Here is a 16623-nt window from a genome sequence, read left to right on the forward strand (position 1 = left end):
TTTTCTTAATAATTTCCTATTTTCGTGGAGTTGCATGCAGTCGTTTTGAAAAACAGAAAAAAATCTACATTTTTCCACTGAAAACAAATTTGAACGAGACGTGTTTGGTACCCTTTTCTGGTTCTCTCAAGTTTCCGAAAAATACGTACGTGTATTAAGTTCCACGCTTTAATAACAATTTTACCAACATTTAAAGAGGAGGCAACAAAATCCTCGAATCGACTGATCCCCAGCAACCATTCTATATTTTGAATACGACAAACAAAATTCATTCACAGCCTAGGAACGGCTAACTCAAGCTTCAAACTTCTTAGGACTATTTGCTCGATTGTCGTTTAGATTAAGTGAATAATTATGATGGGATCGTTTTATGCATCCCATGTAGGTACGTAAAATATATTCGATACGTCAATGGACCTTTAAAGAGAAAAAAGGGGCGGGGAAGCGTTATTATTCGACTCCTGTGAAATCTGTTATTAGCTAGTATGTTGGCGTATATTAATATGACGTTTCGTGTGTTGGGCACACACGGAGCCACGCGCCGCCACGTTTCTACTCAACTAAACATTGTGCTGGTCGAACAAAGCGCCCAGTTAGCTGATGTCTGAGGACCTGCGCACGCTGTTTGTACGTAGTTAATAACCGAACGCGAAGCGTGTATATTCCCATATTGACCCACGTCTTTAGGAATATTTTTAAAAAACTTATTCATACAGTGATTTGAAAAATGGTCTTATTTAGCACAAACCGTTACCCGATAATCGCAATAGTTTAGGGCTACGCGATTGATTGTAATAACATGTCGATTGTTAATGATTACCACTTATTTCAATTGATGTGCATTAGAAGAATGGCAACCATTTTTTTTTCATGGTAAAAAAAAAAAAAAAAAAAAAACAATCTCCACCGTCAATAAAGTGCAAAAATTATAAGAATTTTGAAAATCGTTGGGTTAATTTTTTTTTCTCTTTTTTTCAATGACATCGTTAAAATATTTCGATCCACCGTTTTGGATCAGGGATTTTTGATTTTGACGTTACGTTATCAGATTTGAATTCAGCGCCTTCCAAAAACCCGTGGAACCTGCAGAGATTTGCGAAACTGTAATTAGGCAATTACAAATTACAATTAGACTTTGTAATTTTGTAGACGATTACAAATCTGATTTGTGTTTTGTAATTGAGGCGATATGGCGTACAAATGCCATTTGTAATTCGTCATTACGAATGCACAATATGATACAAATTTGATTTGCAATTCAAGATATAATCGATTACAAATTGTAATTAGGCGGTACCCAAAACTGCGTTTGCAATATTGATTTCTACAAAAATGCCAGTAGCATAACCTTTTATTTGTGAAAAATGTGCATTTGGATAAATGTCCATTTACACACGGTTCGTGAGAATTTCCCCCACGCTAAAATGCAATATGTAACCGTGGAAGAGTTTCCCGTTGCAATTATCTGCTATTATTTTGCGTTGCATTCGCCAAATCGTTCGTTCTCGCAGCGGCTTTTTAATTTGAGGGGGAGAATTGTCGGAAACACACTTACGGCAGGGGTGAAAGGAGAAAAATAAGTAAAATTGCTTCTTTGTTTCAGGGTACCAGAGTGGGTACCATTCTGGTTCATCCAACAGTGGCAGCTCCGGCGGTTATGGCAGCGTAACTTCTGGCTCAGCCCGAGGCGGAAACGGCGGCGGTGGTCGTGGCAACTATAATCAGAATCCACAAGCCGGAGTTTGGGCCAGTGGCTACGTGGCTCACCAGTCGAACTATCATCAACGTAACCAACACCACAACCAACACTCTCATCAGCAACACAACCGGCCTCATCCTTATCAGAATAAATCACACAACAATTACTCGAATCCTCAATGGGTAAGATTAATATGTTTTACTTATCGCACACAATAGAATCAGAATCACAATATCGAATATTCAACCGTTTATCGTCCTTTAGTACCTTGTTTGACATGTTTTCACGATATGTTCATCGATTTCGATATGGAAATTCTCGAAAATTTCGCGAGATTTTGATGGGCATCGCGATGAGATTTTTGGGACCAGCAATCTTTCCGGAAAATTAAAAAGCTCAATTTTTAAAAACTGATATTTTTCACGCATTGTGACTCGAGGAAATTTTTTGCTCTTGACTTTTTTCCCCTCTTTAACTGAATAGAATGTCAGACTTGAAGAGTTAAAGATGCGTAAATCTGATTCATGGAATTCATAAAGAATAAAACCTACGTAAAGGTAGAATAAAGCAACCTCACGGAAGAAACACTCAACTTGGGTGTAAATTCACATCGCAAACTCAAAGATTATGCTAAGTTTCCATAAGAAAAAAATTGAGGGTGCAAATTTACACCAAAGGGTTTTTTCTGTAAGAGCATTATATAGAATCGTTAAAATTTCTACAATCATGCTCTGACAATTCTATATGTTAATTTTTAACATTTTATATAGCTTTTCTCGTTTCAACTTTTGAATATTCCAAATTTCCGCACTTTACATTTTATGAATTGGGTGTTCGTAGTTTCTAAAATTCGATTCTGTAACCCTCATATTATATGGCACTTCTACTTTTTGACCTCACCTGTTTCATCAGCTCTGCACGTCTATTCATCACCCTTTTTGTAACTACCGGTGATCTGAAATTTTCTCCATAGCTATATATCTGTCTGTTACGTGTATTTATCATAGATTTACACATTTTCCATTTTTTAGAGTTTGGATCCATTCGTACAATAAAGGGACTTATTTATTTACCCTTTCAATATCAGGAAACTTAACACTCAAGTGCGCATGCGCCAAGTTTTTCGTCTGCTTAGACAGGCTGACCAACCCTGTCTGATTTTTCCCCGGCGCAAACTGTAACTGCGTCATTCCACGTCAAACCGCACACTTTTAATGCCAAATTTCAGAACAGTTCGTGATTAGGTTGTCTTTTGCCTCGAGAAAACTCCTCTAATTTTTCCCGAATTTTCATGCCAATGTTCTCGAAGTTGCACTGGGTCGAAAATGTAAAAGAAAAGGCAAAAAAGTCAGACACGATGATCTCTAAACGCTGATATCTCCTGATACATTATCAAACTACGATTATATTTTAAAACCTTACCGTTTCATGAGTGATCGGTTTGATGTGGAATAACTTGAATACGCGCAAGCGTTTTTAGGTTATGTTGAGTTGGATGCAGACTCGTCACATTTCGGCTGTGTAAAATTCTCAACCCTAAATAATCTCGATACGTAAGCAAATTTTTATACTTAGCATCTGGCCGAAACTGAGTTGGTCAACCTGACAAGCGAATGAATCCACCGATGGAATCGGTGGTTTGGCGCATGCGCATTTGGGTGTTCGGTTTGCTGTGACTTTTTCGGCGTAGCATAAAGGTTGCCAGTTATGGAGCTTCAATTGTATTAATGAGAAACGAATGTTTTTTTTCTTTTTGCGTTTTTCTACAGAATCATTCGCAAAATCGTCGAGGAGGAGGAGGAGGAGGAGGAGGTGGAGGAGGAAGTGGTGGTGGTGGTGGTGGGTGGAGAGGCCGCTAAAAGTGGCTGAAACTTCAGGTCTCGCAATCCACTGATCCATAATTTAGGTTTTAATCAACCTGGATTGTATAATCGCGTTGTGAAAACTCACAACCGCAAATGATTATTATTTTACATTTATAAAATCGAAAGAGAAAATCGATATTTTGTACGCGATCAATTAGTCGAGGGCAATTTATTTTGAATCATATATATAAAAAAAAAAGAAAAGAAAATGATAATAATGGAAAGAAAAATACCTTATATTAATACAGTGCATTGTTTCATATCTGTATATAACATATATGTATAGACATATAAACATTATTATACTTATATGTGCACTATTATCTGCATATTATTTCATACGAATTATATCTAATTACTCTTACTCTGTAAAGTCATTAGACGACAACACCAAATGGTTGTAGAACACAAAGTAAACGAAAGTCAATAACATAAATCATGTTTGAAGTATGTTTTTATTGTGTGAATTCAATTTTTTAACCATTCGTACGATACGAGCTTCAACCTGTAATAAAAAAAAACGTCACCAACACAATTGACATTCGTTAAAGGTAGGTGGACATATTTCATAGAAATATATTCAGAACTTTTTACAGAATATCTTTGAAGGAAAATAGCGGTTTACCGTCGGCATATCGCAAGGAAATGAAAATATGCACGGACTTGGAATTTTAGAATGATTTTTAACCCGAGTTTAACTTTTTCAGCATACGAATCAATAGACGAGTTTAATCAAGGTTAATTTCAACTCTGGCTATAATTTGAATAGGTCGAATGGCAAGTCTGCAACAAAAATACAAATGGTTGATCTAATTTTCCTGACCTGGTTTAAACCGAAAGCTACGAATATATTGTAAATTTAACGTCAATGCGTTGAATAAAACGTGGAAGATTTTTTGACGGTGGTCTTGAAAAACATTTTTTTTAGGAAAATAACCGAAGTTTTGACATCGATGAGTCTAATGCGTTATTAATTCTTTTTGAAAATTGCATATCACTGCTACGTTGTTGGCATTCTCAAAATTCACCCTTAAGTCAGTGATTTTCGATCATCTGCTGAGAAGAATTTCAATTGTTATAGTTAATAGAAAATTCTGGTATAATCGGTATCGTTGCAATATCGGTTTAAATATTGTTGGAATAACAAGAAAATCGATTACACGTAACTATTTAGTGTGAATATTGTGGTTGTCGATACTATATTTTCTATTTTTTTGCAAGATTAAATCAGAATAAAAAATTCATAATAACAACTAAACGTCAAATCACTGTTGCAACAACATCAAATTATCGCAATAGATACAAGAAAATATAGTACGAGTAATGAAAAAGTATAATAACGTACATACATTTTCTAGTTACAGATACAAAACCAATTTCCGTTTCGTACCTAGAACTACACTGAGAGAAATTTTTAGTTCCGGTTACCGCTCAGTCCTTAACTATTTTCATTTTTTACCACAACCGAAAAATATAATTCTAGGTACAAAATGAAAATTAGTTTTCTAACTGTTACCGGAAAGTCTAGTATCCGTTACTATTCTTTCTCATTACGATCGCTGTTGCTATATTTTCTTGTAACTGTTGCAAAAATTTAATGCTTGTGCAACAATAAATTGACGTTAAAGCCTTGTTTAACTAAAAAAGTAGAGTAAACCTAACAAAGTGATTTTGCGTTGCAATTACCAAAAAAGGATCCATAATACCGCAAAATATTTACGCGTACCTCGTTTTTCGTAATCCCAACAATATTCAAACAGTTTTTTTAACGATACCTATTTTACTGAATTTTTCTAGTTACTATAACAAATGAAATTTTTCTCAGTGTACGTTTTCCGGTTATGTTAAAAGATGCAAATAGTGATGGACTCCACGGCAACCGTAACTAGAAATTTGTCTTGGTACCCAGATAATTGGTGGCGGTAGCCAAGCTGTACCGTAACTCAAAATTGATGATGGACGACGAACGTACGAAAGGTGAGTAAGAGATGGGCAACCACGGCACCAGCTGGTAGCGGACGAAAGGACGAATGGGCGAACCAGCGAACGCGCGAGTACCACTCGAGAAAACAATAGCGAACAGCGTGCCTCTCTCCATCGTCACCCTGGTTCCTGGATCCCATAATCCTCATCCTCTTACGAAGCACAAGCCCTCTGTACGAAACAACTCACCTCGCCTCTTTTCATTCCGTCGTTTTATTCCGTAGGCAAGCCGTCGCGGCTTCCCCGCGTTTCACGTCGGGTCAATTCCGGGTGAAACGCATCGTTCGTTCTCTCGCGAAGACAACTTTTCCGTCTTTTTATTCGGATTTGCCTTACTCTGCCGGCATCGTCCCTTAGGTATATACGTGCATGGATTTTATCTGATTGTGAGCTTTTCTCCTTGATACCGCTGAGAATCGCTCATGTACCCGATAGTCGAATTGACACGTCGATGTACCGAACTTTTTTGAGAAATCAAGTTTTTATACCAATAGTGACAATGAGTCACGATAAAAATATTAAAAATTTATGTAGGTCAGTTCGATATTCAGTCTCAAGTCCACTTTCACGAACAGTTACAATCGCCGTGATTATTTCGAATCCCAGCAATCCGAATGACGAAAACTTCAAATGGTTTGAATTTCAAATGTGGTGAAAACTCTGAAGTATTGTCGTAACTTTGAATTGGCCAAATTTATAATAATTCTAATTATAGCAATGGGTAATTTCGTATTGAAATCGGAGCATCTTGAGCCTGAGAATCTTCGATAACCTCAAAAAATTTGAATCCCTTTCAATTGCGACCAACCGAAGTTTTGACTGTCTGGGAATTCGAACTATTCGGAATTTCAAACTCTGAACTGATAAAATTCTTTACAACAATGAGTCAGAATTGCGATTATTAGAAATTCGAGTCACCAAGATTAATTTTATACTCATGCATCGTTCATTTATTATCAGAACAAAAATATCAACGATAAAAGAGAGGTTTTCGATCAAGCTTGGTCTTGGCAACAAATGAGGAGGCTTTAAATCTTTATTTGTCACCATCATGGACCTACTAAAAATGTGGCGACAGAGAGTAGACTAAATTTAATCCGAAGAAAATTCTCATTTCCGTCGAATAAAGTTGGTTTAATTTTTGAATTAATCGCGTGAATCGTCGTTGGCCAGAATAAGTGTCACTAAACCCAATATTCAAACCAAAGTTACATTGAACGGCGTTTAAGACGCGGCGTAGAACGCATCCGATATATTGTTGAGAATTACAGAGACCCGCATGTAGTTCAATCCTTTTGAAACTATTTGAGCTGATACTTCCGATCGCCCGCATCTGGTATCCACGACAGCGTCGCCCGTGTCTTAGCGCTCTGGTTACCCGATCGTTGCTAAAACTTAAAACCTCCGATATATGCAGGAAGAGCATCTGGTCGTACCGATACAGGTGTTTAGGACACATTGGTTCACCTGCGAGTGAACCCAAATTTGAAGATAACCGAAAGTAGACGCACGTACCGATATAATGACCATGCTAAAAGTGTCATGGCCGACTGACAAGCGAATGATACTTGTTATTAGTGCAGTTGAAAAAAATTATCGGATAAGGAAGTCACTGCGGTTAAAAGACTTTTTTTGACAGATAAATAAATGGATTTCGTAAATAATTATAGTATACATGCTTTTCGAAACACTTGAAAAAAATTGTGATTATATATACAGCTTTTGTTCTGCTTCGAAAACGTGACTGATTTTCGATAGAAAAGTTCTTGCACAAACGGAGACATTGATTTTGAACCAGAGGTGATAATTGGCACAAGTCGTTTCGTAAATTTCTATTCAATTTAAACGACTTGTCAAGTTTCACTGGCATTTTAGAAAGAATTTCACTCGGTGTTCCTATACATACATATGCTATCGTTCTAGACTTTACTTGAGTTTTAATCGTGCGTAGCGATCCTTGATGTACGAAATCTTTTTCTCGAAAGATTTCTTGATTGTTGTTGTTCTTAAAAAGATTCTCGTAACCTTTCTATAAAATATTTTATTGAAAGTTTCTTAGAAAGATTTCGTGTTATGTGGGAAAGAATAGTAACGGATACCAGACTTTCCGGTAACAGCTATAAAACTAATTTTCATTTTCTACCTAGAACTATATTTTTCGATCGTAGTAAAAAATGAAAATAGTTAAGGACTGAGCGGTAACCGAAACTAAGAATTTCCCGCAGTGTACCTACCAAATATGTCGCAAGAAATATGATACTTGATTCAACGAAATACTGGTGAGAACAAAAATTTGTGTATCATCAAGTGAAACTCGACAATTAACTTGAATCAAGAAATAACATCTCTCGGCGTATTTGATCGCCATGCATGTGTTTGGTATAAGATTGTAAAAATTTTCCGTTGTGCGGTATACAATAGATATATGCACGTCCGTAGGCCGCACGCGGTATAATACATAAGGTCCATATGGGGTACATGGAGGGACCAGCGAAGTACCAAGCTAGGAACGCGGGCGAATAATGCGTCTGTGTTATCTCGGCTGGCTCCCTTTGACGAATAAAGCGATATCCGCGCGGGAAATCTCCCCCCGTCGGTTGCGGTGTCCTGGCACTCCGCTTCTGCCTCCTCCTCGGGACAATGGAGCTCCTACGTGCCGTTGAGTGCACCACGTATACGCCGCACACTTGGCGACTGGTTAATACATTTGCTGCCGCTGCTTATATCCGCGCCGTTCCGCTTCTCCACGTACCTATACGTGTAGTTCAGAGTCTACCGGTATGGGTATATTCTCGATTACGTCGCCAAGGGCTTGTATTTATTCACGTCCCATTTAATTCCGGCAAGGCAAACTAATTTGCAACGCCTACAGAGACTACCAAGCCCGGAGTATGTTCCTTTCGATCTGTAACTATGCGCAGTCGTCGAGCGTTAATTATTACAGCCATGTATATTATATATTATATATTATCCTAGGGTCTTGTTCTGAAAGTTTAACACTTGATCGTGTCACGGCGAAACGGCGGCATGAAAGGTAAAGCTCAATGTTTTTGGGTAAGGCAGTATATATATCTCCGGCCGAGGTAACATAACCTCCATATTGATTATTGGCTGTTCCAATACCAAAAATTCGAGGGTCATTATTTTTAGAATTGTTTTATTGAAATAGTCTGCCAAACGTGAATAACCTTTTTTCGTGATATCTACAAGATATTCCATAGTTACCACGTGGAGCTTTTCACCCGACGGGTGCTTTATCACAAAGCCTGTTAGAGCGTTATTCTCACATTTTATCATTTGGATCACGGTAAAACAGTGATACAACTCAATGTTTTTGGTTTGGGTAATACTTTTGCCCAGATTTTTCATGCGACATAACCTCAGTTATCGACGAGCCGAAGGAGAAATAATAGTGACACGTGTGACAAACAGATTCGTCGGTCTATTCTGTAATGGCCTGATAAAAATCGTTCTTGTATGATAATATGATTACTAAAATCTGACGTGCTATAACATTCATTTATAGGGTGAAAAGTTCCAAGTGGTAACTGTGCAATATTGTATAGACATCGCCTCCAAAAGTTTGTTCATGTTTACGCAAGTACTTTGATACTTTACCATCGGGTTATTTTGTCTCTGAAACAGAAACCAAAAGTTAATATCAAGGTTATGTTGCCTCAGCCAAAAAGAAGCTGTATAGGCAAGTAAAGATCCATCCCAAAAACATTGAGCCCTCTCACTTATACCGTCGTTTTATTGTATATAACACGTACAGGGGCGAATTTTGTTCGCCACAGTAGTCTTATAGATATTATTTGAAATGATACATATTGAAATATTAAAAGAAGTACTGTTTATTAATGCATTCAATTATCCTGGAAAATTTATTTCAAAATTATTTGATTGCTGCAAATCTTGCAACACTTCCAATTTTGAATTCCTAAGAAAAAATGTGACGAACAAAAATAGGTTACCGTATTTCCGTAGGTTAACATTTCGTGATTCAATGTGATAAGATTAATGTGAAACACTTTGTCTGCGACTTAAGCGAATGTCTTACGAATCCAGAGGGTATAGTTTTCACGTCAGGAAACATGGTGAGCTTTAGATTGAAGCAATAGATAGAAACTAGTGTAAAATTTTGAATCTAACCGTGCACTTTCATCGTATCTTTCATACATTATTTCTTACTATCAAATTTTTAATAACATTCTTCTATGAATGAATAATTAGAAGTCTGTTTTTACCATTGATACGTTGTAATCGATAAAAAAAAACCTATCGAAGAAAAGTTTGCAAGCGACGACGTTCGAAAAGTTTTTAAATACAAGCATTATCGAAATTATTAATATTATTATTATTATTATTATTATTATTATTTCATTCGCTGGAAATCGAATGTTTGGATTTTTTTCGCTGAGTGAAATGAAGCTTGAAGGAAGCGGAAGTCAAGGAAGAGAGGTGAGTAGTGAAAGGGCGTGAGAGAGAACGACACTTCAAATCCGTTGAGCCGCTAGAAGCAAAGAGAGTTTTTACGAGGCTCTTCAGAACTCTCAAAGGGAGTCCAGGTGTGGTTGCTGTAGGAACCATCAGCAAGAGGCACGTCTAGCCCGAAAATTTTGCGAAGCCAGCACCCTGCGAAGAAACAAATGATCCTCTCTTGTGAAAAGGGATTATATGTATAATATGCCCGACATTATATACACGCGATTGCAAAACGCAATGTACGACGAGGCACGAACGGTTTTCTCGTCATTCTTAACCTAGGATTTGTTTCAAGCGAAGAATATCAGAGTGAGAATGTCTTATGGTTTTTATTTTTTTACCTAAGGTGACAATTCAATGCAACTCATCAACAGCCCTTTAGTTTCTCTTTACAACCGCAAACTACAAAGAATTACGTTGTACTTTTGCTAAATTCGAGTGTTGATGACGGACTTGATCCTTCATCGTCAAACCATGAAACTTTCTTTTAAGGATGATTGGGCCTGAATCTATATTAGTAGAAGAGGAAAAAACCGTTTAAAAAATCTATAGCCGTGGAATTTGTTTTAATGTTGGTGAGTACAAATAAAACAACATTTCCACTATGTAGAAGAAACTGATCTGAATAAATTTGAATAACATAGGCTATGATGTTGACAAGTTTAGGAGGAGTTCTATAACTAGAAGGTTCAAAATAATTAAGCCCTGGTTTCTTTAAAGCGATTCTGATGATTTAGGGTAAATTCTTATTACCATAGAGATCTCCAGAGAACGTATAAAAATGCTCTACCAACAGTTACCTCCATGGTTTATAAAATGAAATTGTATAAATACGGCAGAACAGATGTTCGTTAACAATTACATTTGCACGTTAAAGCTATTTCTTGAATGTTTTCCAGACAACTTACGGAGATCTGATCGGCGAGCAAAATGAGCCCAAAAACATTAGAGTTTAAGTATTTTGAACATCTTTATTATAATTTTATATTTTATAATGCCTGCTCTCAAATTATTGGTATACTAGCTTGTGTCATTTACATTTGCTTAGAATCAGTCCAATTACATAGTACCGATGTTATTTTATTCGTGTTCACCATAAGTGCTACGCATAACATAGCTGGAGTTTTTTGAGAAACAGTTTTCATTCTTTTCTCAACGACCCATCAATCCTCAAAAGCAGACAAAAAAATTTCCTGAAAAAGTATAGCGAGGTTAAGTGGTCAATATTTACCAAAGAGACTCGTGACTTGCTAACTTAAGTAACTGTAAAGTCGCATTCAAATCAATGCACAGACTTACCAAAAAAAAAAAAAAAAAACTCTCAAATTGAACCGAGTGACGGATAACTGATTACATTTATGTTGAAGAAAAAAAAATCACTATTTTTGTGAAAACTCGCCAAGATTTGAATTGAAAATTTCTTCGTCACAAACTACCGCCATTGCGAAAAATACGTCGACTCGTGTCCTTTGACGATTTCACGCGGTTCGCCGGCTTTGATTAACATCCTCAAGCCTCCTGTAGCTATGAGCTAGGGAGCTGAAAAATTCTTACTCAACGAGAGCCGCCTGCTTGTGGGAGATGCTTTTTTACTCGCGGTGAGCTTTAGAAGCCCGACATGACGCAGCACCATTATACCTACCTCCTGGTTACCTTCCATTGTTTCCCCCGCATTTATTCTGAGCTCGTGCTCAAGTGCTGTAGTACCTATAAGGTATTTCAGTCCTGGAGGGACAGCCTGCACCCTTCAACATTTGATCTACCTTAACCCTCGCGAATATAACAATGTCATAGTTGAATTTTTCATCGCGCACTTTTTTTTAACAACGGCTAACTTTTCCGAGATCCTGAATAATACGGATGATCAAAAATAGAATTCATGTTTTCATTTGAATGAGACTCGAATAGTTTTGAATTCTTATACTGTTCTACGGGTGTTAATTTCGTCATTGCGTCGTGCAAATGGTGAAAAAAATTGTGAGACGTTAATGCGAATTTCTCCAAACATCAAGTCTTGTATCAATAGTGACAAAAGCGATGAGCGTTTGACTAGTCAGACTTTCTAATTAGTCAAAGTGATTTTTATTACCTTGGTCGTTATTCGAGGATGAAGATAGGCAGGCCCGACAAAAATTCGGATCTAAATCAAAGGAGCCATTTCAGGGATGAAAACCTTTTACGAGGGGTGATTTTCACACGGTATACGATATAAACGTCTTTACCTTTCACGCGGAAATATGCAAACACTGACACGTTTTCATCCGGTTTATATCTTTCCCTCGAAGTGCAAACATGCGATGGAGTCGAGCCTTTTATGGCTTTTTATGCGCAGTTGAGACGTGTAAAGTTACGCAGGAAACTACCCTCGTGGACCGATAGGAATACTCGATTTATAATCTCAATACAAAGTGGTCAGCACAAGAGCTGAGAAAATTCTTTGGAAAATCCAACACCAGAAATTTCGCTCGCGATTCACAAATTATCGGCTTTTTCGCATTTTACGTCATTTAGATTTCGTTGATTACACTTGTTGTAGTAATTAAAAATCTCTAGATATATACCTCAAAATATTGCTGTGACAAATAATTTCTTCACTGATGCTACAATTTTTTGCTATCTATTCATGCAAGCTCTCAACGCTCTCCGAGCTCTGAAAAAAGCAAAATTTTTCGGATTTTTCAGTAGAAATTCGGCCGATTTTGGAAAATTGTTGAATTAATTCTATCAAGCACGATATCGATGTGGTTTTGAGTCCAGAACTAATGAGCAGATTTTGATTTTTTTTTTCTGGATAGCTACAACGTCTATCCAAACTTTAGGCTATATTTCGTTAAAACCGGATCAATAGTTTTGAAAGTCCAACCGAATTTTCATTTCGCCGTACCGTTTGATCCAACCAGTCTATTTTCTGAATGTCCACGCAAGAACGCACGGACTGAGAGACTTGATCGTATTTACCGTGCATGCAAAGCTGGTGTTCTTCAGACTTGGAATGCTCATCTAGACAGACACGGAATGTCCGTTAACAACAAACGCAGAAAGTTGAACAAATAGAGAGGTATGTCACAGGTATATTTGGATTCATCGTATGTTGACTACTGATTTTCATTACATAGTCGTTTTACTTGCAGTGAAGAATAGAGACGGATATTCGTAAAGGTGAAAATGAAATAGTCAGAAAAATTATACAGTGAGATGTTCGTAAGTTAGATTGTGATCAAGATAAAACAAATCACACGAAAAATGTAGTAATTAGTTATTATATATTAACAAGATGATATTAGTGAAGATCCATTATCGATTCTAAGTATTCTGTTATCCACATCTGTTCATCAAGATTCCTCCACCGAATAAACAATTTTCACATGACTGGAAAGCTGTGATTTTACAATGTAATAAAATAATGTTGTTTGGTCACGGTCGAAACGAAAAGAATTCGCGGATAAACAGTTCAGATTAAATTTTTCATAGAATTTGGACGTTCTTGTGGTGATCTCATTTCTCTATATAGACCTAAAAAGTCTCATGCGGTATGATAATACTATTCCTTTTGGTATGTTGACAGAAACTCGAAGCTGGAATGTCAATGTTTGCAGATGTTTTGCTTTTCGGATGTAAATATTTATTTGAAAAAGGGATTTAGCACGGTAAATTTGCACTTTGCTTAAAAAAACGTCTTGTCTTAGAGCATAAGTTTTCAAGTACGTCAACATTTCGGTGATTTTAAGCTTTTTTATTAAATATTGTGACTGCAGCACATTTCAGTGTAAGTAATGCGTATATGTTTTTTTATTCAAGTATTTTCCAAAATTTCCTAAAATAGAACTGAACTGAATAGTAAGGGATTCCTTCTTTCTTTCGAGTCGAAAAATTTTTATCTCGGTATCGATTTTAATGACCTTTACTCAACTAACTGGATCCCAAGGAATTCAGAAAAGTGTTTTAAACATCGTCCAACCAAGAGCTCTAAACAATTACGCGGAAAATACGAAGAAATTCCCAGTTTTTCGGTTGTCACTTCTAACTCACTGTTCGCAGAAACTTGAGACGGCGCGATTATTTTTTCTCGCGAAATTCCATTCATATAGCATCTGATTGTCGGTTATAATTTATTCAAGCCTTTTACAAAATCTGTGAATAATGAATTGAAAAAATTCAAAGGTGTCAGCCTTCCTTTTGTACATTTTTCAGAGTCGGAAATTTTCATCCCTCCGGAAATAATAATAAAACTCAGAAAACACAACCATAACATACCAGGATTAACAGCTGACAAAATGCATCAAGGTATCCTTATTTTTTTCGCATCCTTTGCACTCAAAGTCAATCACAATGAATCAAGATTATTCGCAATCGTTTCCCGACACTAAACCATGTCATTTTAGCGTATGAAACAATAAATTTTATGAGCAGTTTTACGAAATGGTAAAAATTTGCAGAAAATTCAATAATGATATTAAAATTAAAATAAATGTGGTACATGTATTTTTGGAGCGGTAAAGTCATCTCTTCTGAACAATTGTTATTATTGTTTCAGTTTGATAACACAGTGAGAATGCGGCGGAGTATTATATTGTGCAACGAGTGTGCAAAAGTGACGATTCTGAGTGAGTGCGGATATCATACGAACTCAGATTCGTCATTACCCGCAAGTTGTACGCGATATTTCTCACAATAAAAATGTAAAATTAGGCGATTTTTTCCGCCTGCTGAAAATGAATAAAAGGCGCTGTTTCTCAATGAATGAGCGCTAGTTGGGAAATTGTGAACCACTGCTCCACCAGAGGCGAAATATTTTTCGAAATAATTTTTGTGGGCAGAAACAGTTTTTACCCACGAGTAGAGAAATGTTTCGCTATTTTCTAACCAACACTCATTCGTCGAGAAATAGCGTTATTTATTCATTTTCAGCACGGTCAAAATCGTTTTTTTTTTTTACATCAGAATTGTGAAAAAAATGATATGTTTGTCGTCGCAGTATAGCAGACATTTTGCAGTATAATACTTACGTAATATTTTCCTGTTCTAATAACATTGAAGTAATGTTTTGGCAAGTCAGTTAACGAATTTAGATTCTATGCAATAGTTTGTTGTTATTCTAGTAGAGTACGATGTGAGAGTTTACTGATTCAGTCAGGTTAGTTGAATGTCTTTCTTAGTTTAAAACGCTACAGTCAAATATCAGGAATGAAGTAAAAGTTTGACATGGTATTATCAGGATATGTTACGCACACAATTTTTTTACACTACCCTCAGATAAAAATCCTCAACTTGGGCGTCAAATCGTACCCCCAACTCATAGATAATGCTAAATTCCCATAAGAATAAATTGACGGTACGAATTTACACCGAAGTTGAGGGTTTTTTCCGTGAGGGCACACCATCAAGATCAAAATACCAAATTTATTATTCCAATTTCCAAAATAATATCAGTTTAATATTCTGATTGGTGTGCATCGCAATTGTAGGTAATACAGTAGTCATAGTATAACAGGTTCGTAGGCACAGGTAAAACCGGGAAAACTTAGAAAATTTCTTGCATCAGGAAAAAGTCAGGAAATTTCGAAAATAAGACGGGAATCTTGAGCCTGTCGAAGAAATAATCTCGTTCTTATACAAACTACAATCGATGTTGATAAAAAAAAAAGCATTGCACTCAAAATATTGTTTCTTCGCAACACTTCGTATATTTGGTGTATGTTACTTATTGTTAGTACCAAACCTACTTTTGCTTCTTTTTTACGAAAAATCGCGGGATGTTGTTTGTAAATTGATAGTCAGACAGCAAGGTATTTACTAGGTTATATTAGTATTAATGTGTAAAGAATCGTCATTAATCAGCGGCATATTTCGTGGAAGGTTATTGGAAAAAATCCTATTTTCAGGCTGGAATGCCTGGAAAAGCCGGGAAATTTCAGATTCCAAAAAAAGCATACGATCCTTGAATAACTTCGAAAAATGTAAATCTGTTTCATCGTATTTTTTTCTCTAACCGATGTATTCCAAAGTAGCTCCGTTTGAATAACCAAAGCATTTTCCCAAACCGTTGAGTTCAGAAACCCGAAACAATAAGATGAATCGTTATATCACATTATCATTATCAAATGTATTATTATTCAGTTAAATGTTCAAAATGATCAAAGTTCAAAAAAATTTGCATGCTCTGCTAGTAAGATCATAAAAAAAGCAACTGTTTGCAAGGTCTTACCCATAATGTATTACAACAAGCGCCATTCTACTACTTCTAAGTTGTTGAACGTTGAAAGGAAATTCTGTTTTACTTCTCTGATCAAGAGTATTACTTAATATTTCAACGTTTTTTCTCTCCTGATTATAAATGATAACAAGCATCCATATCTAAACTGTATTGTTTAGAATTCCAATATTTTCTGTTTCTGCATTTTTGCAAAGATCTTAGCGAATATGATTTAATAAATAATTGAGATACGGCTATCTCGAATAATAAGATAAATAATAACTATCAAGTTTTATCAAAAAAAAAAAACCTCCGTCTTAAACGGAGATTTCGGTAAAATTCAATAGTTTCGCATCTATGAACGAATATTTCCGAAATATAGACTATAATTTATCTCG

The 16623-nt window shown here is 36.2% G+C and overlaps 1 protein-coding gene across 1 annotated transcript in view; it reads left to right on the top strand.

Annotated features, from left to right (window-relative positions):
* LOC124304840 (5'-3' exoribonuclease 2 homolog) overlaps positions 1-3996 on the top strand; it is a 39478-nt gene extending 35482 nt beyond the window's left edge. The window contains exons 16-17 of the mRNA XM_046763540.1: positions 1604-1881; positions 3469-3996. Coding sequence (XP_046619496.1) covers positions 1604-1881; positions 3469-3558 — 368 coding nt within the window. The 3' untranslated portion in view covers positions 3559-3996. The remainder of the gene's footprint in view (positions 1-1603; positions 1882-3468) is intronic.
* The last annotated feature ends 12627 nt before the right edge of the window (positions 3997-16623 follow it).

The sequence above is a fragment of the Neodiprion virginianus genome, chromosome 5 (assembly GCF_021901495.1).
Source record: "Neodiprion virginianus isolate iyNeoVirg1 chromosome 5, iyNeoVirg1.1, whole genome shotgun sequence".
In the NCBI taxonomy this organism is placed as follows: Eukaryota; Metazoa; Arthropoda; class Insecta; order Hymenoptera; family Diprionidae; genus Neodiprion; species Neodiprion virginianus.